Raw genomic sequence first — 27,510 nt, 5'->3', positions numbered from 1 at the left:
GCGGAATGCAACCCCAAAAACAGGGCTAATATTTTGTCTGGTTTGATTTAATATGCCACTCAAAACATTTCAAACTGAGTGTAGATTATATCCACTGGAAAGGGCTCTATCAGACCAAACATATATACAGTAGACATGGGTGTATTACCATCTTGGACCATTACAGTATCTCTATCTATCATTACCCAGCTGAGAGAAACCGTTTTTAAAGGGCCACTACAGTCAAAATGCTTTTTTCCCCTGTGTTTTATATTGAAATTATACAACAGCTGATGAAATTAACACTCTAAAAGTGTGAAAAAATGTGATCAGTGTTAATTCCTGATAGTTGGTGGTTGAACATACAATCTACACAGGACCTCCTAATCATCAGGTTTGCATGGATGGGAGTTTCAGCTTTCCATGGTGACATCACCATGTGGTACATTTTTTGATAGACCAAAAACAAAGAGAGTTCCAAACCTCTCTGCCAATAACATCTAGTTTTGAGTTTTCCCCTCCCCACTCAGACTACTCCCAGACAGTCCTAGCAAAATTCTTGATCGAAAAAATAGTTTTTGATAAAAAGCGATTTTAGCCAATTTTTTTATGGAAATCTATTACGGTACTTAATTGTTACCCAGAAATGATTTGATATTGATATACAGACGGTTGCATTGGTCCTTTAATTGACAGTTTTTACATTGACTCCCATGAAAATATTTCAAATACATGACATTAATCAAAGGAAAACACATCACATTTAATGTAGCCCAGTTACAGCCAAATTGAAGCAGATAACATGCCAACATTTGAAGGCAAATAAATTAGATTTTATATGTTACATTCTATCAAACACGCATATGACTTTAAAGGTAATTCATTAGATAGCTGCCGATAAAAGCCATGGGATATCTTTGGCAGTCTTTGCTGGATATGTTAGTAACATATTATGACATTGTAGATAAGGTGAGCATTAGATTACATTTTTTTCAATAAGCTGTACATTGTCTGGTACAATATCATGAATCCCAATAGTATTTAACAAGTTGGCACATACTTTTGTAGGATTCCATAATATCCCATCACGATCAACACTGGCACTGAATGACTGAAACAGTTGCAAGAAACCTCATTGCACAGAAGATATGAAGCAAGCTGAACAATAGGAGCTTGCATTGCAACAGCATTGGACGCTGAGAAAAGGTGACGAGATGTGGCCATCGATCAAATTAATCCGTCCCTGCCTCCAATGAAAGTCCTAATATAGGCGAAAAGGTTGAAATCTGCTAGCTGCTCATTAGAAAATGAACAAACAACAAAACAAAGAGAAACAGTTGATAGGATTGCAACCACTGACAGAAGCCCTTTACTGTACTTCTGTTTGCCATCAGTGGAGGAGACTTCACAGCAACACCCTCCCAGTTAGGTTAGCTTGGTGGGTGTGAGTTACTGATTGGGGGCCTACAGGCACTCTGATAACACGCCATGCATGTCGGTGGCAGTGCAGACCCCAGGTTTGGGTTCAATGATAAAACTCTGACTCAGCTGGATCTTGAGCTTCTCAACCTCGTAGTTGTGCAGGTATTCCTGGATGAGGTAACGTTCCCGTTTGATCCGAGCCTTCACCTCGGATGGCACATCCGGGATCAGCCAGGCCACAAAGAACTTCACCACAAACACCACGTGCTGATGGGGAAGGAAGAGGGTTTTTTCAGAGCATACCATTATCACACACTCACCTTATGAAGTACAGATGATAACATGTTGAAAGACAGTGATAGCAAAGATTGGGCTCTGCTGCATACTGTATATAATGGAGAGAGCACCTGCTGGTTTAGAGTGGAGAGATGTGCTGTGTTCCATACACATATTTTGGATGGCTTACCTCCATGATAATGATGAAGGCCAGTTTGGCTGCCAGGATGTGCCAGAACTGCATAGTGTGGGAGTACTGCCTCTGGTGGCCTGGAGGGTAGCGGTAGTCACGGTACCTGAGACAACATATAGGACTAATGTCGGGACACAACAACTACATACACTAGTGCTAAACCCCAAGCATTGACCTGTCCTCTGTAAACATCTGGATTAATATAATCACAGCTCCATAGTCAAGACGTCAAGTGAAGTCAAGACAAAGGGTATTTAAATGTGCAAGTGAGTGGCCTGGCATTGCAGTCGCTTCCCACCTGCAGGTGGTGATGAAGGAGCTGTTGAACCAGGCAGGAATCGCCCCCTCCTCGGGCATACTGAGGAGAGGGATCTGGGAGATGTCATACACTGACAGGCTGTTGTTGATGTAGCCACTCATGGTGGCTTCAGAGCCAGGGTGGTAGGCATACAGGTAGACCAGGCGGGGGATCATGTCTGAAGTAAAGGCCATGATGAATGCCTGGGAGATGAGAGAGTATGAGAGGGGATCCGAGACACATTGAACTATTGAATTACTGTATTTTGATTATACAGTATATATGAATTGTAAAATGGGTCTGTTTAACAATAAAGACATAGATTTGAACACTTGATAACAACAGCGTGGCTACAGTTTAATAACATTTAATCCTACTCACATTGGTGACAACGGACAAGATGGCCACCACATTGAGGATCTCCTGCCATGCTCCGATGTTGTGGGCCTTGGCCGCCACAGGCCGGCGGAACTGGGTGGTGAACTTCCAGGCGTCCACTCTGACCTCCAGGATGTTGTTACAGAGGGCCAGTAGGGGGGCCAGGGGGAAAGAGGCCACAAACAGAGTGATGAAGCCAAACTGGATTACTGCAGAGAGAGAGAGAGAGAGAGAGAGAGAGAGAGAGAGAAAGAGAGAGAGGGAGAGAGAGAGAGAGAGAGAATGTTGATGAACAGCCATTCATAGTCTCCTGTCTATGTGGGAAGAGAGTGAAGTGGGTTAAGGGCCTCCTTACCCATCTCCAGGTACTCATAGAACAGGCCCAGCTGGCTGAAGTTCTGCAGGTCGTGGTCCTGCTCCCAGCGGCTGTACTGGTCTTTCCGGGCCTTCCTGCTGCACCACCAGTTCCTCAGCAGCCTGACAGGATATAATATAGATCAAGAGAATACTGAACTCTGAGGAGGGCACGTGTACAAATTACATACTGAATGTCAGACATCTTTAACAAGTTCAAGCTTGTTCACACCCAATGGTGGAGTAGATATGCAACTGAAAGGTCATCGAGGTACATTTCGCAGTCTATCAGAAGTAGCACAGAGGTCAGTGAAACTCACGGTAGTAGGGCCTCCTGGATGTTCCCACACACCTGCTTCCCTGTCATGACGATCACCAGCTGGGTGGTCAGCTCAATCAAACAGCCTCCTGGGTCACACTGGGACAAGTTGCAGTGGGTGTTTAACAGTTAGGTTTGAGATCTAAACATAAATACTGTAGTTTATTCTTCAAAAGGTGTGAGTTTCATATAGTAAAATGTGTTCATATACTGTAGATGCTGTGTGACAAAGCTCACCTCCTCGTTCCTCAGCCTGCTGTATTTGCCAAACATGTACGTGTAGTTGCCTGGGTAACCCACAAACTTCCCCTTGAAGAAGGCCACGTAGAAACATGAAGAATAGTAATTGACAAACTGGAAGAGGAACATCTTCATTGTCAACTTGTTTTCATACTCCAGATGTGTCTTGGGGATTTCTGTTGGAGCAAGTAGTTGGAGGTCAAAGGCATTCAAGGCACACAAGATACCTAAACTAACGGTGCAATGTACTGCTGAGGTATGAGTGAATTTTTAAAGGAGAGAAAATATATTTTTTAAATGAGCAGGAAATGGGTAGTTAATGTGACCTGGGGTAAACATCACTTTAACTTGATGTGCCATCTGTGTTCCATCTCCCTGCATTTCCTGCTCCTCCTGATCTAATCGCCATGATAGTGAGCTACTCCTCCTCACCCATATCAGTGATCCAGATGGCCACTCGCTCATAGAAGAAGTTAAGGATCATAATGATGACAAAGTTGATAAAGGAGGCGGTGACAGAGGTAGCGAGCTGCGGGGTGATGAGAGAGCCCACCAGATGGATCTTCTTAGTGGGGCTGTCCTTCATGATGCTGGCGAAGGCTGCATACACAGCCAGCCTGTAGACTATCACCCCAGTGATACAGGCCACAATCAGAAGCATCTGTGGAGAATACAAAATCCACATGCTACAGTGCACACATACAGTATACTGCACACTGGCGAACAAATGCTTGCAGACACACAGAGTTGATGTAGTATGTTGGCTTACCCAGAACAGAACAGTAACACCGGAGAGGCAAAAGCGACCACACTTTTTGGGGAGGGGTAGGTATGGCTCCATTTCCTGCACAATAACAAATAACGGAAAGCCCAGTCAGTAGTTTACATTGAACACTTTAGAATTTTCACAGTATTACAAGTAGTGTGTAATAACCAGCTGGCAGCCCGTACCTGGGTGATCCGGTTGAGTCTCTGGTCAGTGCACTTGGTCTCAAACTCCGGGCGGATCTGGAGCTGCTGCTGCTCCTCCTCGAAATCCACCAGGTCCCACTCATACTCCAACTGGGCCTGGCGCCGCTTCCAGAACTCCAGGAACAGAGTCACTGCAGAACCGACAGGGTCATTACACTCTAACAGTAACCGTCTGTCTCCCTCACAGGGGATGTACTGTAATTCTCCAACAGGTTAATACAGTAACAACAGAGTGGACAGACACTTACCCCAGATCCCCATAAACATGGCAAAGAATACTGTCCCCTCGTTATCAAACAGATGGGATTGCTGGAAGAGGGACATGAGACAGGATGAGCTCCTAACCACCCAGAGGAAATGACATGCTGTGCTTTGGCCACAGCAAGATGACATACTGCACACTCAGCATGGGAGATTTCACTGGCTTTGATTGACAGGATGGTTTAAGCAATATAACAATAAGCTAATCACGCATAATATTCACAGCCATCATTTCTTTAAGTGTGAGGAGCCATCAAGAATTAGATGTAATGGCTAATCATCAAGAGATTATAATTAGCCATTTTAGGAAAGGTTACGTTGTGACTGAATGACAGAATAAAATGTGTATGTTCCTTTACCCAGGATGAGAGGCACGTGGAGTTGAGCTTCCAGTAACTACACTTCTTATCACACAGCGGACACATCACAGTACTCCCTCCAATGCTGGGGTCACAGATCTCCTTACTGTGGGAGAGATAAATAGGAAGAATATAAAGTGGGAAAGAACATTAATACATTTGATATGACGTGACTTTACATGTCCTGTATAGACTGACAAAGTTGCGTGATTTAGTGTACTGTTGGATGTGCAACAACAAAGATTTCATTTTTTTTACACAATTATTATTAATATACTGACTACACACCATTAGGTGTGTGTGTGTATGATAGCCCACATAGGCATGATTCAATGGCTGTGTTTAAAAAGGCAGCCCAATAATTCAATATCAGATCTTCTGCCAATAATTTGGCGAAATATTAGAATTGGGCTGCCTGTTTAAATGCAGCCAATTAACTGTTTTCCTATTTTTCAAATAAGGCACATTTCTGCCCCCTGGTGGTACTAACCTTGTTAAATTATCATCGTAGCTTAGCACACCATAGGTAAAACATATGACCCCCATGACCGCAGCAAAGAACAACATCTCTGTGTAGAAGCCCAGCCAGGCAAAGTAGATCCCAATCTTCTCCCCATAATACTTCCTGTTAAGAACACAGACATAATTCAACTTATTTGGCATTAGGGAGTAGGGACACTTAGTATTTGCATGGAGCTATAGATCAGGGGTTCCCAAACTTTTTATCTCGGGGGCCCCCCTTCCATCATTGGGGGACATCCTGCATCTCCCCTGCGCATGCACACACACCACGTCTATTTCTATGGGCACAGGGACTGTTCATGATATAAACTGTTCACACCTCTCTTGTAGGCGGAGAGAAGGTTGCAGGTTTAAAGCAAATTTTCATGCAATTCTATACATTTGGTCGTGTCTAATGTGTGTTCATGTGATATTTGAGTCACAACAATTATTACAACAATATCTATGGGCTAAAAAAAAAAAAAAAAAAACATCAGCTGACATTTCTGACAAGTTATAAATAGCTCTCTAAGATATGCAATGACTGACATGACAAGAGGAACTGATGATGTACTACCCTATTTAGAAATGGTACCTTGTGCATTCTACTATTACAACTTTCAAGAGTAAGTTTAAAGCCGGACTGAGTTCGCCCCCCTCCCTCCCCCTGTTATAGACGTAGATCTTTGTGTCTATGCATAGGGGAAATGTAAACCGACGTCCGAACGATGTTGTCTTACCTGATGAGGTTGAGGGGCTGCTCCTTGTAGAAACAGAGGAACCTAGCCCAATTCTTATAGAGGTGGTAGCGTTCGCTCTCACACTGCTCATTTGTGTTCCTCTCCCAGTATCGACACTGACAGCATAGAGGACAGGAGAATAATCAGCTCTAGTTTAGAAATAAATCTGACATCCTCACATGAAATCTACTGTGAGTATGTTGATGTGATGTAGGTGGGGCGTCACCTGTTTCTTACATCATGAAGTGGGAAGGCTGAGGTGTAGGTCCCGTTGTTCAGCAACCGCTTGATACCTTTCTTGTCTGTCTCCTTGCGGTCCTCTTTATGGTACGGACAGCGAGACAGGATGTAGTACACCTGACAGGAAGGGACATCAGATCAGTGTGTGTGTGTGTGTGTGTGTGTGTGTGTGTGTGTGTGTGTGTGTGTGTCGCTGGATTCTGTGTTAAGATACTGTACTCACTATTCTGTTGCGTGTGGAGGGGGGGAAGAAGGTGTCTTGGTTTTTGATGAGGAAGAAGTCTATCTTGTCCTTATCAAATGGAGAGGTGAAGTAGTCAGGCTGTGGGCGCATCACCTTCTCTGGCAGGCGGAACGGTCGGGAGAGCCACTCCAGTGGAACGTCCTGTCCGTGGGGGATGTCGCTTTCCTTAAAGGGAACCTTGATCTTCAGCACGTCAGCGTAGGTGGCCAACACCTCCCACGGGGCGTGGATCTTCAGGAAGTACGTTTTCAGATCATCTGAGTCCTAAGAGGAATGAGTTGAGAGAGGACAGAGAGAGACCGTTTGACTGACCATACCATTTAAGCAAAAAACAGAGGAATCATTGAAAATATTGAGTACATTTAACATTTACAATATTTTCTACATTTTCCATTTGAATATAGTACACATTTTCACCTAAAAATTGTAAAGAAAACAGAAACACTGAGTGTACAAAATATTAGGAACACCTTCCTAATAGTGATTTTTTTTTTGTCCTCAGGGGCATGGACTTTAAGTTGACTCCAATGTTCACACCTCTCTTGTAAGTGGAGAGAAGGTTGCAGGTTTAAAGCAAATTTTCATGCAATTCTATACCTTTTGTCAATGTATAGACCAATTTCAGTCTTTGTTTCCATTCCTTGCAAGGACTCCAGTCAATAACAACGGAGGTGGTGGTGTAAACGTGGTGGTGTAAACGACTGCATTGTGTCAAGTTGGCTGGATGTCCTTTGGGTGGTGGAACATTCTTGATACACACAGGAAACTGTTGAGTGTGAAAACCCCAGATGCGTTGCAGTTCTTGACACACACCAACCTGTGCACCCGGCACGTACTACCATACGCCATCCAAAGGCACTCAAATCTTTTGTCTTGCCCATTCACCCTCTGAATGGGACACATACACAATCCATGTCTCAATTGTCTCAAGGCTTAAATATCCTTCTTTAATTAACCTGTCTCCTCCCCTTCATCTACATTGAATGAAGGGATCATATAAGGTAAGCTTTCACCTGGATTCACCTATATCGTGGAAAGAGCAGGTGTTCCTAATGTTTTGTACACTCAGTATACGTTAAACACCCTTCTACCACTTAGGAAAGAAGACTGTTGAGTGGAATTCCCCTATAAGAAAGCTCTGCTGAGATATGCCCCACCTTGCAGTAATGGAAAGCAGCTGCGGTCATCCCCCTCTTCAAAGGGGGGGACACTCTTGACCCAAACTGCTACAGACCTATATCTATCCTACCATGCCTTTCTAAGGTCTTCGAAAGCCAAGTCAACAAACAGATTACCGACTATTTCGAATCTCACCATACCTTCTCTGCTATGCAATCTGGTTTCAGAGCTGGTCATGGGTGCACCTCAGCCACGCTCAAGGTCCTAAACGATATCTTAACCGCCATCGATAAGAAACATTACTGTGCAGCCGTATTCATTGACCTGGCCAAGGCTTTCGACTCTGTCAATCACCACATCCTCATCGGCAGACTCGACAGCCTTGGTTTCTCAAATGATTGCCTCGCCTGGTTCACCAACTACTTCTCTGATAGAGTTCAGTGTGTCAAATCGGAGGGTCTGCTGTCCGGACCTCTGGCAGTCTTTATGGGGGTGCCACAGGGTTAAATTCTTGGACCGACTCTCTTCTCTGTATACATCAATGAGGTCGCTCTTGCTGCTGGTGAGTCTCTGATCCACCTATACGCAGACGACACCATTCTGTATACTTCTGGCCCTTCTTTGGACACTGTGTTAACAACCCTCCAGGCAAGCTTCAATGCCATACAACTCTCCTTCCATGGCCTCCAATTGATCTTAAATACAAGTAAAACTAAATGCATGCTCTTCAACCGATTGCTACCTGCACCTACCCGCCTGTCCAACATCACTACTCTGGACGGCTCTGACTTAGAATACGTGGACAACTACAAATACTTAGGTGTCTGGTTAGACTGTAAACTCTCCTTCCTCGACCTTGGCGATGTCATTTACAAAATAGCCTCCAATACCCTACTCAACAAATTGGATGCAGTCTATCACAGTGCAATCCGTTTTGTCACCAAAGCCCCATATACTACCCACCATTGCGACCTGTACGCTCTCGTTGGCTGGCCCTCGCTTCATACTCGTCGCCAAACCCACTGGCTCCATGTCATCTACAAGACCCTGCTAGGTAAAGTCCCCCCTTATCTCAGCTCGCTGGTCACCATAGCATCTCCCACCTGTAGCACACGCTCCAGCAGGTATATCTCTCTAGTCACCCCCAAAACCAATTCTTTCTTTGGCCGCCTCTCCTTCCAGTTCTCTGCTGCCAATGACTGGAACGAACTACAAAAATCTCTGAAACTGGAAACACATATCTCCCTCACTAGCTTTAAGCACCAACTGTCAGAGCAGCTCACATATTGCTGCACCTGTACATAGCCCACCTATAATTTAGCCCAAACAACTACCTCTTTCCAAACTGTATTTAATTAATTAATTAATTTTGCTCCTTTGCACCCCATTATTTTTATTTCTACTTTGCACATTCTTCCATTGCAAAACTACCATTCCAGTGTTTTACTTGCTATATTGTATTTACTTTGCCACCATGGCCTTTTTTGCCTTTACCTCCCTTCTCACCTGTATGTTTGTTTTACTCCATGTGTAACTCTGTGTCGTTGTATCTTTCGAACTGCTTTGCTTTACCTTGGCCAGGTCGCAATTGTAAATGAGAACTTGTTCTCAACTTGCCTACCTGGTTAAATAAAGGTGAAATAAAAAAATAAATAAATAAATGTGATGTGCTGCTGCATGATGACCACTAGAGGACGCCAGCGTGCCACAGCTTGGGTAACTCACCGATTTGTCCTCAGTCTCAAGCTCCAGTCCAGCCTTCTTAAGGTTGGCCTCAAACTCCCTCCTCCTCTCCTGTACAAATACAGAGACAGACACACATGCACTTTAAGCAATAGCAAGGACCAGGGCAGAAAAGCATTTTTCCTTGTATCTCCCCCTCTATCATCGCTGCTATTACTTTATCCTTCCATCCATACTTGTATTCTAACTTCCCCATTCATTCTCATAATCCATTTTGTTCTTGTAGAAGCTCTGTTGAAAGACTGCCTGGCACCAGTCACAGCATTCTCAATGTCCAAAAATCAGAAGCTAGAGGGCCTTGTAATAATGACATTTGGTCTGTCTATGGTCTGTCTGTGGCATGAAATCTTTGCTTCTCTGTCAAGAAAGAGGTGATGCAATTACCACAACAACAAAGTTTCAACCACTGGGAACTTGTCAGCCACTTCCTTTTAGCCACCTTCTCCTCTTTACCGCCCTGATTCAGGCTGATTATGAGTCATGGTCACGTGGCCAGTTGACCCCAGACACTGTCTTTACTGTGACAAAACGTTTTGCAACGGAAAACTAAAATATCTGTGTTCTTACTGAAGCCAGTCAGGCTCAAAGCAAACCTGACCACTCCAAGGTTAAGGCTCTGTGCTGTCATGTCCGTGTTGATAAACTGCCATGTGTCTCTCTGTAACCACACAATGCTCTCTGTCTCTGTGTTGATGATGGTGCGTTATGCTGCCCACCTGCTTCTTCTCTCCATCCTTGTCATCGAGGTACGACAGTATGAAGTCAATCCTGCGAACCCCGTCCCTGAAGAACACGGTGTCTTTGTTCTGTTGTAGTCTGTCCGTCTGGAGGGCAGACAGAGAAGAGTGTCAGAACACTAACCCACACAAACTATTTCTCTCCTCCTCCTATGAACAGAGAACATCTGCTTACTGAATGTGACGATGCACGTTAGAAGCACATTAAAAGTACATGGTAGTAGTTTAGTATATGGTTTTGGACACGCCCAAAATTAAATGAACAGATTTATTTTGTAACGATTGTGGACTTTCTCTCTTTTGTGTGGTTTGTCTTATGTAACTTGAATAGGAGTTAGGAGGCAGTGGATCCTGGACATTTTCCAGTGAAGGCATGCCTATCATTATGCTAAACGTAGCCCTCAACTATGGCAAGCAAAGAGGTACATACTGTACTAGGGCCTGAAATGAACTTTTTGTTTTTAATAATAACGTTAAACCTAGTCTTGATATTCTCAGATCATCCCAGACCAGTATACAGCCACTTCTTGATTCAAGCCCCAAACCTGGCACAGACAATACTCTTCAATCGCAATGCTCCACACTCCAGTTTGCATCTACACTCCACACTCCAGTTTGCATCTACACTCCACACTCCAGTTTGCATCTACACTCCACACTCCAGTTTGCATCTACACTCCACACTCCAGTTTGCATCTACACTCCACACTCCAGTTTGCATCTACACTCCACACTCCAGTTTGCATCTACACTCCACACTCCAGTTTGCATCTACACTCCACACTCCAGTTTGCATCTACACTCCACACTCCAGTTTGCATCTACACTCCACACTCCAGTTTGCATCTACACTCCACACTCCAGTTTGCATCTACACTCCACACTCCAGTTTGCATCTACACTCCACACTCCAGTTTGCATCTACACTCCACACTCCAGTTTGCATCTACACTCCACACTCCAGTTTGCATCTACACTCCACACTCCAGTTTGCATCTACACTCCACACTCCAGTTTGCATCTACACTCCACACTCCAGTTTGCATCTACACTCCACACTCCAGTTTGCATCTACACTCCACACTCCAGTTTATTTATAAGCATATTAAGCATATGCAGGAGTAAGTCTTAGTATAGAGAAACTGCACCCTTTTTAAAAGCAAAACTGCTTGTGAGATTGTATATGCAGTGGGTTAAAGGCTGTTTCTCAACTAGGTTTGTTTACTCCTGGTTTTATTCCACCTGAGGGGTACAGCTAAGTATTTACAGTGCTATGCTCTGCAGTCAGGACGACAGAGGGAAAACAACCTTATCGACACAGCCTTGGACCTGGAGTGGAGGAAAATGGCTTTTCTTGATCCAATCGGCTAAGATTATGTTCACCAATTCCAGGTATTACATCATCTTTTGAACCTCATTTGTGAAAAAGGATTGTTGTGGGGTCAGTTTCCTCATGTGACTAGGAGGAAAAGCGCTTCAGTCCGATTAGCAATAAAGCACAGGCGTGTCCCTAAATTCAGCAGTATCCTGGCTCTGGAGGACACACTGTGGTCGGGAATAGAAACAGAGCCCCTCCCCTTTTTGTTTATCAGCCCCCACACCCCCAAACAGGGAGGAAGGAAACAGGGTGTGGATACAGCATACAATTCCCAAGATCATCAACAGAATTAGGTTGGCGAAAGCATATTAGAACAATTTGAAATGTATGGCCTTCCCCCTTCATGTGTCAAAGCACGCTTGAATATGAGTGAGAGAGAAAGTGTTCAAGTTCCCTCGTTCTTGAACAACAGATTAATGCTGGATAGAGAACACGGACACAGACACAGTAATATTCTCTCTGTAGGCAGTATTTTAGTTTGTGCTTATTGCCTGGGGAGAGTTGATCTGATAAAGAGAGGAGCTCTCTGAGAGACACTGAGGTCTTGCGACTGAACAATGAGAACTGTAGTAGAAAGAGGTCAGTTGTTTCCAACATAGGCAAGTTACACAAAGGCATGCAAAACAACCTCTTTTCAATACACACTCACTATTGATCAAGAATATTGATCACGGATGAGGATCAATCAAGCATGTGGAGGAAGACTAAAAACAAGCACATAATCATACATTTCTTACAGCGATGTACACACATAAGTGCAAAAATGAATCTACTAATCCAGTATACCTTCAAAGGCTTTCAATGAATTTGCCCGTTGCATTGCAGAACACTGCTGCATAACAGCACAGAGAGCTTGGGAAGTCATCTAGGGCAGGGATACGTTAATGTAGAGGGAAAGGAGAGTGTCCAGGCAGGTCAACATGGGGTCATGGGACTCAAATCAACGTTTATTTGTCACGTGCGCCGAATACAACAGGTGGAGACCTTACAGTGAAATGTGTGAAACTCACCTCTGTGTGTCCAGGTAGCTGTGTTCCTCCGTCCTCTATAGAGTTATTATGACTGTGGCCATTACATTCCTCTGTGTAGAGAAAAGAAACACGAGCAGAGATGAGTTGAAAGGGGCAATCTGCAGTTGCTACAGTTGAAGTCAGAAGTCATTAAAACTTGTTTTTCAACCACTCCACAAATTTCTTGTTAACAAACTATAGTTTTGGCAAGTCGGTTAGGACATCTACTATGTGCATGACACAAGTAATTTTTCCAACAATTGTTTACAGACAGATTATTTCACTTATAATTCACTGTATCACAATTCTAGTGGGTCAGAAGTTTACATACATTAAGTTGACTGTGCCTTTAAACAGATTGGAAAACTCCAGAAAATGATGTCATGGCTTTAGAAGCTTCTGATAGGTTAATTGACATCATTTGAGTCAATTGGAGGTGTACCAATGTATGTATTTCAAGACCTACCTTCAAACTCAGTGTCTCTTTGCTTGACATCATGGGAAAATCAAAAGAAATCAGCCTAGACCTCAGAAAAATAATTGTAGACCTCCACAAGTCTGGTTCATCCTTGGGAGCAATTTCCAAATGCCTGAAGATACCACGTTCATCTGTACAAACAATAGTACGCAAGTATAAACACCATGGTACCACGCAGCCATCATACCGCTCAGGAAGGAGACGCGTTTTGTCTCCTAGAGATGAATGTACTTTGGCGAAAAGTGCATATCAATCCCAGAACAACAACAAAGGACCTTGTGAAGATGCTGGAGGAAATGGCTACAAAAGTATCAAAAGTATGTCCACAGTAAAAATGAGTCCTATATCGACATAACCTGAAAGGCCGCTCAGCAAGGAAAAAGCCACTGCTCCAAAACCACCATAAAAAAGCCAGACTACAGTTTGCAACTGCACATGGGGACAGAGATCGTACTTTTTGGAGAAAAATGTTTTTTTTTAAAAGCCCAATTTATTGTGGGAAGCCTATGGAAGGCTACCCGAAACATTTGACCCAAGTTAAACAATTTAAAGGCAATGCTACCAAATACTAATTGAGTGTATGTAAACTTCTGACCCACTGGGAATGTGATGAAAGAAATAAAAGCTGAAATAAATCCTTCTCTCTACTAATATTCTGACATTTCACATTCTTAAAATAAAGTGGTGATCCTAAATTACCTAAAACAGGGAATGTTTACTAGGATTAAATGTCAGGAATTGTGAAAAACTGAGTTTAAATGTATTTGTCTGACGTGTATGTAAACTTCCGAATTCAACTGGACATACATTTTGGACTTAGGATATATAGTATAATGATATACTGTATATGAGTCCATTGATTCTTGAAGGATATTACTTAAAAATGCCTCATGAGCTTAGTTTAACTGAACCCAAAACATACATTGGTTTTAATCCAATGTTTGTAAATATTGTAAATGTAAACAAACACTGTATAGCCTCATAACATGGTTAAAACTATATTGTTGATATCTTGGAAGGTCAGTCCTTGCATCTATCCCACAGGGCAAAAACTGGTTGAATCAATGTTGTTTTCACATCATTTCAAGAAAAGAAAATCTAATGTGATGACATTGAATCATCATGGAAAACTGATTGGATTTGTAAAAAGACATCAACGTAAGGGAATTTCATCTCTATTTCACCTACCTTTGAACCTAAATCCAATGTCATGGTGAATTCATGTTAGTTGACAACTCAACCAAATGTAAATAAAAAATGTACTTTGAACTGTGGTCTGTGCCTAGAGGTCTAAGGATGGCCTCTAACAGAAAACTATTTACAATGTACAAATTACATAGTGATATGTGTATCTACTCATTTATTTAAGAGAGAGAAAGCAATGGGTTGTTTGTCTTAATATTTGACTTCATTAGTCCAGAAGTGTAATTATTCCAGCTTCATCACACCAATTAGCCTAATAGGTCTTAATAATTTACATTTTCATATCTAGTGTATGTTGTCAAACTTGTTCACTGTGTATGATACCTTCACTACATACAGTCAACTGGCTAAATGAATCCTGGAAAAATAAAGCTATGTTATTTAACAACAATTACTTTGTAATGTCATCAGATACACTACATGAAATCCCATATACACTACATGAAATCCCATATACACTACATGAAATCCCATATACACTACATGAAATCCCATATACACTACATGAAATCCCATATACACTACATGAAATCCCATGACCCATTCCTCTGTTTCCATCCACATTCCTTCTCTATAGATTTGCCAATGATTTTGCAGATGATAAAGTCGGTCTCCCTCCTATTACACAATAGTTCTATATTGAGAGCAGGGATTGCTGATGAGAAGAAAACAGCATTAGTCTGTCAGTGGAACTGTGTTGTGGTCAGATGTCAGAACAGCCCAACACAACACTGTGTTGACATGGACTGCCCTCAGGGCAACAGCATGGTGAAATAGACATGAAGACACTCACTCTCCCAAGAGCTCTCAGACATAAAATCAGGGGAAAGAACTAAACACATATACCTATAAAGACCCACTATCATAAAATCACACTTTCCATCTGGAGACACACAAACAGAAACACACAGCATTCCAGCAGCAGAGCAGAGCACTCCCCCAGCCTGGCAGACCCTGCTAGAGGGAATGTGCTCATGTTGCAGGGCTGCCTGCCTCCTGGTTATTTCTGAATGCTGGGAAACAAGCACTTCCCGTGGGGGAGGTTAGGCCTCTACATGCACGGAGGGATGGGGGAGGGGGCAGCAGCCCAGTCAGAGGCCCTGTAGTTCCCTCAGACATAACACAATCTAGTTTACCACAGGAAGGACTTGTTCTGCCCTGAGCCTTTCTTCCATTGGATGAGGGGGATATTTTTTAAGAACCAGAATTTTACTGAGTGCCTTGCAAGCCAATGAGAGGCTTGAGGGAGCAGCTCTGTACAGCTGAGAGGTAAATTATAGAGACAACTCATGAGGAAGGAATGATGTTGAGACTGCCAGCCAGCCAGATGAGTCTGAGCACAAGCCTCCCTAACCCCTATGAAGGACAAACTAGCAGAGGGATGTGCCAAGCTGTGATGATTGTACTGCTATCAGTCCCGAGCTGAGCAAACACGGAGAGAGAGGGAGTGTGTTACCAAAGACAGACAAGGCCACTTTTATTAGACATTTACAGATAGCAGCACATCCACACACATGCAGAAACACACAGTATAGTATACATACGTTTACATACACCTCAGCACCCAAGCAACACACATTTTTCAATGTTTTCAAAAATGAATACTATGGGGAACACATATCCTCAAATAAAACTACCACAGTATGGTTTAACACATAAATACACACACAAAAGGTATGTGGACACCCCTTCAAATTAGTGGATTCGGCTATTTCAGCTACACCCGTTGTATGAAGTGTATAAAAATCGAGCACACAGCCATACAATCTCCAAAGACAAATTTTGGTAGTAGAACGGCCTTACTGAAGAGCTCAGTGACTTTCAACGTGGCACCATAATAGGAGGCCACCTTTTACAATTTCTGCTCTGCTAGAGCTGCCCCTGTCAACTGTAAGTTCTGTGAAGTGGAAACATCTAGGAGCAACAACGGCTCAGCCGCAAAGTGGTAGGCCACACAAGCTCACAGAACGGGACCATTGTGTGCTGAAGTCTGTCCTCGGTTGCAACACTCCCTACTGAGTTCCAAACTGCCTCTGGAAGCAACGTCAGCACAATAACTGTAACCCAATAACCCATAAAATGGGTTTCCATGGCAGAGCAGTTACACACAAGCCTAAAATCACCATGCGTAATGCCAAGCGTCGACTGAAGTGATGTAAAGCCTGCCGCCATTGGACTCTGGAGCAGTGGAAACACGAATCATGCTTCACCACCTGGCAGTCCGACGGACGAATCTGGGTTTGGCGGATGCCAGAAGAACGCTACCTGCCTCAATGCATAGTGCTAACTGTAAAGTTTGGTGGAGGAGGCATAATGGTCTGTGGCTGTGTTTCATGGTTCAGGCTAGTCCCCTTAGTTCCAGTGAAGGGAAATCTTAGCGCTACAGCATACAATGACATTCTAGACGATTCTGTGCTTCCAACTTTGTGGCAGTAGTTTGGGAAAGGCCCTTTCCTGTTTCAGCATGACAATGCCCCCGTACACAAAGCAAGGTCCATACAGAAGATTGTTGAGATCGGTGTGGAAGAACTTGACTGGCCTGCACAGAGCCTTGACCTCAACCCCATCGAACACCTTTGGGATGAATTGGAACGCCGACTGCGAGCCAGGCCTAATCGCCCAACATCAGTCCCCGACCTCACTAATGCTCTTGTGGCTGAATGGAAGAAAGTCCCCGCAGCAATGTTCCAACATCTAGTGGAAAGCCTTTCCAGAAGACTGGAGGCTGTTATAGCACCAAAGGGGGGACACACTCCATATTAATGCCCATGATTTTAGAGTGAGATGTTTGATGAGCAGGTGTCCACATACTTTTGGTCATGTAGTGTACCACCTCTTGGAACTAGACCCACATTCAGATAGTAGGAGATCCACTAGTGAAGATGAACATCAAAATAACACCCACTGTCTGCAGAACACCAACTTACTGTAAACACGTCTGTAGTCTCCAGCACACGCTAAATTAAACTGACATTGATAACCCCATTGATGAAGTCCTAGAGAACATCTCATCCTACTATAGCTGACCTACCAGTACCTTCAGTGGGTAGTCTGGAGTGATGAATAACTCATATTCATTTAAGCAATAAAGTCCGAGGGGGTGTGGTATATGGCCAATATACCATGGCTAAGGGCTGTTGATATGCACAAGGCAATGCAGAGGGCCTGGATACAGCCCCTAGCTGGCCATATATTGGCCATATACCACAAACCCCCCGAGGTGTCTTATTGCTATTATATAAACTGGTTACCAACATAGTTAGCCTTAGCTCTTTATAACGGGAGAGATCTGGCAGGTTTCTGATCATGTTTCCCTTTCTGAAATATAAAATAATCCAGAGAGATGCATACACGTAAGATTAAATTATCCCAACAAAATCACACAAAAAAATATATGTTTTAAATGTCAAATATGGTGTAGGTAAATTCAATTAATGTAGCGTATTGGATTTGAAATGTAATTTCCTTGCTTCCTGTACTAAATCAAATGGAGCGATCCACTGGTAAACCCAGGGCCTTGGCACTCACTCACACAGGACCAAAGGACTCACACTGGCTCTGCAGCCACTGGCATGAAGGGAGGGAGGCTGAGCAGAGTACAAGCACAGTACAAGCCTCAGAGTAACCAACAGCAGTACATACAGACACAGCCACTGACTATGAGGTGAGGTTTGGAGAGGAGATGATGAAAGGATGGATGGACAGACAGGCGTAACATTAAGCCTTTCATCTGCCAGTACCTGTTAATATGATCATCCTGAATGCTGTCAGCATAGCAGGTCCATCTTCTTCAGAGGAGAGACACGGGACAAAGGGGTTAGTCTGCTTAACAATATGCTGCTGGACATTGATAGATGGATTGATGATATCACAAATATACTAATTCTGAATTATAATATCTAGAGAAGCAGAAAAACAATCTGTTTTTGCACCCACCACTGACACAGACATACTAGCCTCAAAGAAACAGGCCAGCTGTTAAATATGTTTGATATATTCTCTGTTTGGCTCAATCACAGCAAGTGGCAGTGTGAGGACAGGAATACATTATTCAAGTTTTATTTGTGCCATAAAGAGGCTGTCACTTTGATGCTGGTGAGGATCTAACAGCACCCGCATCACCTGCTCCCACCGGTGGCACCTGTCTACTTTCCAGTGATAAAGATAAACCTTTAGACAGCCTGGTAAATTATGTATTTCATCAGACCAAGCCAATCTGGTTAGTGATTTAAATGGTAATACGAGGCCTGAGCTTTAGGCTACTTTCCTCTAATGAACCTTCACCTCTTCTGTTTCAGATACTTGACATCCCCTGTTATTCATGTTTCAAGTTTTATTAGTCGTTTGTACAGGATACACATGGCATACAACGTCCAACAAAATGTTTACTTGCAGGTTCCTTCTCGACAATGCAACAGCAATAAGAAATAAGAAAAGATAAGAATATGAACATAAAGTAAATGGCTCAGTTGTCACACCCTGACCTTAGAGAGCCTGTTTATTTCTCTATTTGGTTAGGTCAGGGTGTGATTTGGGTGGGCATTCTAGTTTTCTATTTCTTTGTTGGCCGGGTATGGTTCCCAATCAGAGGCAGCTGTCTATCGTTGTCTCTGATTTGGGAATCATACTTAGGCAGCCTGTTTTCCACCCTAGTTTGTGGGATCTTGTTTTTGCACAGTTACTAGGTAGCCTGCAGAACGTTACGTTTGTGTATTCTTTTGTTCATCTTAATAAAGATGTACGCTTACCACGCTGTGCCTTGGTCTCCTTCTAACGACGGACGTAACAGAAGATCCCACCACCAAGTGACCAAGCAGCGTGCCCAGGAGTGGAGGACATCCTGGACCTGGGAGGAGGTAATGGCAGGGGACAAGACCCTGTCATGGAAGCAGGCGGAGGCAGCGAGAGAGGAACGGCGACGAGACCAGGAATATAGGACTCGACGCAAGCACGAGAGGCAGCCCCCCAATTTTTGGGGGGCGGGGGCACACGGAGTGGTCGGCGGAGCCGAGGAGTGAACCAGAGCCAGTCAGGGAGTCGAGTGAGGAGCTCGACACAAGATTCCGGAGAGAGGTGCTGGCGTCGAGAGCGCTGCAGAGCGGGCGTGCTGAGGAGCGTGACACCAGTCTGGTGTCATGTGCACCGGTTTCACGCATCTGGCCTTCGGTGCGCCTCCCCAGTCCGGTGCCTCCTGTGTCTCCTCCTCGCACTCACCCTGGGGTGTGTGTCACTGTTCAAGCACCATGTTATGCAGTTCTACGCACCGTGTCTCCGCACTTGCCGGGCTAAAATAAGCATGCAGACAGGACGGGTTGTTGCAGCTCTACGCTGCAGAACTTCAGTGTGCCTCCACAGTCCAGTACGTCCTGTGCCTCCTCCGCCCACTCACCCTGAGGTGCGTGTCATCAGCCCGGTGCCATCTGTACCGGTCCCACGCATCAGGCCTCCAGTGCGCGTCCACAGTCCAGAGCTTCCGGCGACAGTTCCCAGTCCAGAGCTTCCGGCGACAGTTCCCAGTCCAGAGCTTCCGGCAACAGGTCCCAGTCCAGAGCTTCCGGCAACAGGTCCCAGTCCAGAGCTTCTGGCGACAGTTCCCAGTCCAGAGCTTCCGGCGACGTTTCACAGTCCGGAAGAGGGTCTAAAGCCTCCGGTGGCGGTCAGCGGTCTGGTTCCTTCGGGGACGATCCACGGTCCGGTTCCACGGAAGCGGAGGGATCAGCAAGCGGAGCGGGGTCTACGCCCCGAACCGGAGCCGCCACCGAGGTTAGATGCCCACTCGGACCCTCCCTCATAGAGTCAGGTTTTGCGGCCGGAGTCCGCACCTTTGGGGGGGGGGGGGGTACTATGTGTGTGAGTGAGTGAGTGAGTGCATGTGTGCTAAGGTGAGGAGAGTCAGTGCAGGTGGTCAGTCCAGTTCAGGTGTTCAGAAGTCTGATGGCTTTTAGATACCAACAGGCTTAGAGACGGTTTCTATCAGACCTCATGCTACGATACAGTCTGCCCAATGGTAATGACGTGAACAGCTGATGGCTGGGGTGTGTGAAGTGTTTGATGATGCTGCAGGCCTTCCTCAGGTACCATTTTGAGTAGATGTCCTGGAAGGGTGACAGCACGGTTCCAGTGATGTGCTGGGCTGTCTTCACCACCCTCTGAAGGGGCTTGCGGTCTGGCCTGAGAAAATCCCGACCGTACCAGGCCATAATGCAAATAGTCAGGACGCTCTCGATGGTGCAACTGTAATATTTGGAGAGGACCCGGGGTGGCATGTCAAATTGCTTCAGCCGCCTTAGGAAGTAAAGACGCTGTTGCACCCTCTTGACAAGAGTGGTGGTGTTGTTGGTCCATGACAAGTCCTCTGTGATGTGGATGCTGAGGAATATAAAACTAGTGACTCTCTCTACTGCAGTCCTGTTGATGTGGATCGGGGAATGTTCCCTCCTCTGCTTCCTGAAGTCAAGAATCAACTCCTTTGTTTTGCTGATGTTGACAGAGAGGTTGCTGTCCTGGCACCACTATGCCAGTTCACTGAATTCCTCCCTATAGGCAGACTCATCATTGAAGGTTATCAGTCCTACAACCATGGTGTTGTCAGCAACTTGATGTTGGAGTTGGTGTCGTGCAAAGCCACACAGCCGTTGGTGAACAGGAAGTACAGCAGAGGGCAGAGGACACCCCTGGGGGCCCCCATGTTAAGAGTCAGTGGGGATTAGGTGTTGTTGCCTATCCCCACAACCTGTGGTCTGCCCATCAGGAAGTCCAGGATCCAGTTGCAGAGGTTGGTGTCCAGACCCAGGGCTCTGAGCATCATTATCATATTACAGTTGGCTCTACCAGAGAAAGCTTATTGATGAAGGAGAAATTGTTCTCTGATGAACTAAAAAAGTGCTTCAGTCTCATCTCATGTTAGGCCAGTGATTCTCACAGTTTATAATAGATAGAAGGACAGTTTATAATAGATAAAATGGCAGTTTATAATAGGCATTGTGATGCTGCACAGTGATGCTGTACCCTGTTGCTAGCTATTTAATTAGATGGATCTCTAGACTAGAGGTTAAAGCATTCCAATATGTCTGTATATACTGTAAGTCAATAAGTACTAAATGGAAATCAGTGGCCCATTATGTGTCATTCATCCCCCACATAACTAGAGCTGATTAGTTTATCAGGGAAACACTGTCGGCCACATACATTCACAACATTCTCATTCACTCCTGACCAACATGGTAAGATAACCGGCCATATGTCTTATGGCCCTACATACAGCAGATGGATCATCTAGAAGGCCAGGATGTGAGGCTTGTGCAACATACATCCTATTGTTGAAAGATGTTAGTGTTTTAGGAAACACAATGAATACACAACAATGTCACTATGTTGCTACCATGGCCTGATGTGACCTATTATGTCTAAACTATTATCATCCTTGTAGCTCCAACTAAAAATAGCACCATGATATATCAGATTGGCTTCTTTTGACTGACTCAAAAATACATGACTCCTGGCTCCAATAGCCTTACTATTGACATCATCCCCAAGTTCCTTTTCTCAGGGGAAAGACAACATACAGGATACCTCACTGAAATTTCAATGGTTTCCTTACCCTGTAGGAAGAGAGACCAATCCATGCTTTGCCTTTGTTTACCTTGCTGAAGTCACCAAATGCTAACTTCAGGATTTTAAGTACATTTTATTTAGCATGTTTTAAATTAAGCAGGATAGGGTCTATGTTTAGGGGGAGGACATACTCCCAGTGCTAAAGGTAGAAACCCACTGGGTGCAGACGTCATTTCAACATCTAGTTTTGATTTACATTTGGTTGAGTTGTCAATGAACATTAATTCAACAGTGAAATCAACATTGGATTTAGATTGTAAATTCAATGAAAAAAATATGAAATTCCCTTTTGTTGATGACTTTTTAAAAATCCAATCAGTGTTTTTTTTACACATTTTTTGTTGTTGAATTTTTACCCCTTTTTCTCCCCAATTTCGTGGTATCCAATTGTTGTAGTAGCTAGTATCTTGTCTCATCGCTACAACTCCCGTACGGACTCGGGAGAGACGAAGGTTGAAAGTTATGCGTCCTCCGATACACAACCCAACCAAGCCGCACTGCTTCTTAACACAGCGTGCATCCAACCTGGAAGCCAGCCGCACCAAGGTGTCGGAGGAAACACCGTGCACCTTGGTTAGCGCGCACCGCGCCCGGCCCGCCACAGGAGTCGCTGGTGCGCGATGAGACAAGGACACCCCTACCGACCAAGCCCTCCCTAACCCGGACGATGCTAGGCCAATTGTGCGTCGCCCCACGGACCTCCCGGTCGCGGCCGGTTACGACAGAGCCTGGCCGCGAACCCAGGGACGCTGCCGTACAGCGCCCTTAACCACTGCGCCACCCGGGAGGCAGTTCTCCACGTTGATTCAGCGTCACCACATTACATTTTTTTGTTGAAATGATGTGGAATCAATGTTGATTCAACCAGTTTTTGCCCAGTTGGAAAGCTGTTTTGTATCCCTATTCTCACATCGTCTGTTGATGACTTTATGCACATGGAACAAACAAAATCTCCTTTCTTATCTCCAGGATACAATAGGCCTTGTCCCAGATGGGAACTGTGCCTTGACAAAACCCTGAAAGTTAGATCAGTAGAGTGGACCAATACCCCGGTGCCCCTCCCAGCGAGGGATCGTGGGCAGAGCAGATAGCAGAATTCATACTTTATCTTCTCTAAAACAGACATGAAATGTCATCCTTCTAATACTATACTGTTTGAATTAGGCATTCTTGCATAAGGAGGAAGGGTAGAAATGTTAGAATATTACAGATTTTGTCCTTCCCCTAATTCTCCTCATCTCCCCCCTGTTTGGCCTTGTTGCTTACTGCATAATCGCCAGTGAGGATATGGCAGAGTACATGAAAACAAACTGTTGTTCTTTGTTCTTCGTAGCTTGTTGCCTGTTAGCCTAATCAGATGTGATGCCCAGGTTAACCCAGAGATAGAACATGAAATGCTTTGGCACAGAGCTTCCTAAACCCACAAAGCAACACAATCACAAAGCCCACTGTTATCAAGTGCATCGATCAATGTTACTCAAGATTTATATATTAATCTGCTCATGGCCATTGAAATGTAATTGTGGAAGACCAAAGAAGGGATAATAACCAAATGGAGGTGAAAGGAGAAAAGTCCAGACATATAATGTTTTTTATCATCCAGTGCACTAACAGAAATGAGAAGTGGGTTAACCCTCACGCCAATATTCAGATTTTCAGATTCTGCCCACAGTCTGTCTAACTCAGCTATCAAAGAGAAAATATAATTACTCAGCTAGTTTCCATGGCAACACCGGGGCTCCCCCTAGTCTGTGAGCCAAGATGAATTCACTGGCTTGCCCTCCACACAACTATCTAATACGTTTCTTTTAGATCATCAATGATTAAGGGTGCGTGCTGTAATGCAAAGATGATTATTTAGGCCTAGTTTGTGCCGGACTGCCCCTGATCAAGACCAATTAGGCATGCAGAATTGGAAACACACTATGAAAGGCTTCGGTCTCATCACTTGAAGCATTGAGTTTGAATGAATAGAGGTTTTACTGTGATAGTGAGAGATGTTGTTTGTAGAATAGCAGGCCTAGTATTTGATAATACTACAGTGCCTTATCAGAACCTTTCAGTACAACTATTTTGACTATTTAAATGATTTAGAGCCATGAGAGCCATAAAAAGGCAGCCAGTGTGAGCATGTGGGTAATATAACTATGAAAATAAATGATTCTGTAATAGAACTGTATTATATAGATGCAGATGAACCTGAAGTCTATTCACGTTCAGTCCCTACATAAAACTGTCAACATGGTGATCCACAACAGACACACATATAAATAGATATGTTTTGTTATTGTGCAGGAAGGTTTTCCCTGATAACACCCAACACAAAGCCGTTGGTGTGAAAGGGCAGTCTATCAACACAGAACTCCACACTATCTAGACCCACTGTGGGTAGTCAGCCATACTGTGGATCTTTACTAACAAGGAGCCTTACCACCAAAGGGCAAGTGACAGATTGTCCTTAAATTAACCTGCTCAGTCAACTTACTTCACATTAAATGCCTATTGCTCAGAGATAGTGGAACCACATCGCTTGGCCTTGTTTCCGTACTACCAAAATAAGTAAAATGGACAGCAGAGTTTGTTTGAGGAATCTTCTATTTACGGTTTCCATTTACATTTTAGAAGACCCGCTTATCCAGAGGGACTTACAGGAGCAATTTGAGTTAAGTGCCTTGCTCAAGGGCACATCAACAGATTTTTCACCTAATCAACTCGGGTATTCAAACCAGCAACCTTTCAGTTACTGGCCCAACGCTCTTAAACACTAGGCTACCTGCCGCCCTATAGGGGGTGAGATGTTAAGAGGGATGTAAACAGTGTGAGAGAGGTTGGAGAGATGCCGGACTGTTTCCATCCATCAATGAACTGGCTCCAACTCACTTAATTTCCCAGCAGAGGAGAGACGGATGTAACAATATCTCAAAACCATATTTACTGTGGCATTATTGAAACTGCTTTACTGTCAACATTATGAATGCTCAAGTACTTTTCTTTCTGTGAAGCCATACATAATAAATTGTAGCCTACAAAGTAATTTTAACAAAAGGAACATTTGTAATTGTTCAATATATTTATTACCCACAGCAGCTCTACATTTTCTGAGCTATCTCTCAACCAGCAACATTTCATAGAGGGACCCTTGCTACCATGACAGCTTAACACATTATGCAGTGGATGGCTGTATTTGGAGACCAAGTTGGGTCTGTGGGCAACTCTGTATAGGCACATTGCCACATTCTCACAAATTGTGAGAAAATGTGACATTTTTGTTATAACAAATGTGATCTTGTAATATATTCTGCATATATTCTGACATGTATGTCTATTTGTCACTAAGCACAATTGGAAAAAGAGTAGTACTGTTACAGTCCAACTCCTCCCTACAGATCTCTTCAGTGAGTGACTGCTCAGTCAGTCCATAGCATCATGGTATATTCCCTGTCTAGATAGTCTCTCTACCTTGAGTGCCAATCAGCAGATAATTGTGTTTAAGTGTTCATGCACTTAATGTTAACAACTATCTGGTCTCTAGCGTGTAATTATGTGAGTATTACCTTGGGACAGTGTGGCACCACACAAAGCAAAGATTATAGATATGGATTAGGGAATAACTGAAAACAATTAGCAATCCAATTTGTGTTGGATTTTACAAATCCATGATGAGACAGTTAAGGACAACCCCATGCCATGTATTGGGAATGTCTGTTAGCACACCATTGCAGATGTCTATCTATAACTTGTTTCCTTTTTGCCATGAAATCTTACAGAAAACATGAACATAGGACACAGCTTATTCACACAGGAGCACATTAAGGAGAGACGTAGGGGAGCAATACTGAGAGCAATACTGAAGTTATGGGACAGTTAATGGTGTTTAAAAGGGAGGGCATATACTCAACAATGGCCAGTTTCAAGCGACATTCCTTGTGCAGTGTGGAGTGACAAATACTGTCAATTTTCAATAAAGGGATATAGATAAGCAGAGTGCCGCTTGCATCAGCTTTACTAGGCCTATACATTAGCACAACAGACCAACCTTCCATCGAAAAAGACATCCATCTGCAAAAAAAAAATTCAATCACAAACCTGCTTGGAAAATACATCATTATGAATAATATTGAACTTATTTGGGGTCAATACTGATCACTTTGAATGCTGATGTATAAATCAATAAAGAAATTGCCAAATACATGCCATTTTACAGACTTCTGCAATGGGCTTTAAGTAACTGTCTAGTAACAATCTCTTTAAAAAGGTCATATTCTGATAACTCATACCCAAATAATGTTGCTGACTCATATTTGTGGCCAAAGCATAAATTGGAGAAAAAAACACTATAAAAACACCCCAATTCAAACCTGTATCTCAAACAGACGTTTCAAAAATGCATGTTATTTCCTTACAGAGGATGATGTCATCCTAGATGGCCAATCAGCAGTCTACTAGTGTAAATATGTTTTGGGACCGGTATATGCCCACACCATTCTGTTGTTGGGCTATGCCCACACCATTCCAACACAGAAAACATAACACACTTAATTGCCATTTTTTGGAAGGACAACTATTTCACTCATATTGCAATTAATTATTGGTCATATTTCATATAAAGATAGAGACACTGGACAGTTACTTTAATTTGTCAGTTTCTCAAACTTCAAATTTGTCTCCCAGTAGACCTGTCAGCATGTGAATGACGTCACCGCATGTATTTTCAGTCATTTCAGAACTATACATTTAGTTGTACAATTGTACAAACACATGGAACTGTTCCCGAAACATAATCTGTTATAAATAACATGTAAATTCCCTGAAATGTGCTCATCTTTAGGCTAAACATTGTATGTGCCTCTCATCTAGGTAGCCCACTAACGTACAGTGACATATGGCACAGACACAAGTAAACCATTAGCCAAACATTATTTCAAACCCAAATAATAGACCGTGGTAGTTCCAGTCACAAAACTGATAGAACCAACCTTTAGTTGGTTGTGTTTCCTTGAACATTTTCTGAAAGCGCAATAGTAAACTTGTTAATAGCCAATGAAAACAAAGATTATGTTATAGCCTACGTTTACCTTGTATAATACCAAAATCGGCTAATCTCTGAATGTGCTCTTTACCTCCAATCTGCGAATCCATTTCGCTCTTCATTTCGATCAAAGTTTCTTCCCTTGCCATTCCCGTTATTCTTCTCATCTCCACCGACTACAAGGAAGGAGCTGCTTTTTCAGGAAAGTGAGGACGGAGAGAGAGGATGCCACCCCACGACTCGATCCTCGCCGCACTGTATTTGAGTTTGAGGCTTGGGTTTCACACCAAAATCAACGTTTCGGGCATTTATTGGCTGAAAGAATGCCCCGAAATTGTCTTGACATATCCTATCATATTATGATTGCACTCATACTGCTTCTCTAGCCGCTATACATATTTAAGGGGAGTGGCAAAACCAAGC

General features: G+C 43.6%; 1 protein-coding gene across 2 annotated transcripts; it reads right to left on the bottom strand.

The window, feature by feature from the left end:
- Window positions 1-646: 646 nt before the first annotated feature.
- On the bottom strand, window positions 647-27,510 carry LOC115113697 (anoctamin-5-like). Of its 2 annotated transcripts, XM_029641635.2 has the most exons (21): window positions 27,179-27,261; window positions 26,095-26,117; window positions 12,764-12,834; window positions 10,355-10,462; window positions 9,621-9,689; window positions 6,756-7,040; window positions 6,530-6,649; window positions 6,293-6,408; window positions 5,542-5,676; window positions 5,052-5,157; window positions 4,680-4,740; window positions 4,411-4,562; window positions 4,229-4,303; window positions 3,892-4,120; window positions 3,457-3,635; window positions 3,221-3,318; window positions 2,902-3,023; window positions 2,550-2,755; window positions 2,169-2,371; window positions 1,868-1,973; window positions 647-1,668 (listed from the first exon to the last, which is right to left on the bottom strand). In XM_029641635.2, exons 2-21 carry the CDS (start codon window positions 26,111-26,113, stop codon window positions 1,444-1,446), a joined length of 2,685 nt encoding a protein of 894 aa, XP_029497495.1. In that variant the 5' UTR covers window positions 26,114-26,117; window positions 27,179-27,261; the 3' UTR covers window positions 647-1,443. The 2 variants fall into 2 exon arrangements, with proteins under 2 accessions (XP_029497495.1, XP_029497494.1); XM_029641634.2 differs by lacking the exon at window positions 26,095-26,117 and having other exon boundaries at window positions 27,179-27,510.

This window comes from Oncorhynchus nerka, linkage group LG28 (genome assembly GCF_034236695.1).
Source record: "Oncorhynchus nerka isolate Pitt River linkage group LG28, Oner_Uvic_2.0, whole genome shotgun sequence".
Taxonomy (NCBI): Eukaryota; Metazoa; Chordata; class Actinopteri; order Salmoniformes; family Salmonidae; genus Oncorhynchus; species Oncorhynchus nerka.
This window is presented reverse-complemented; position numbering and strand designations above follow the sequence as displayed.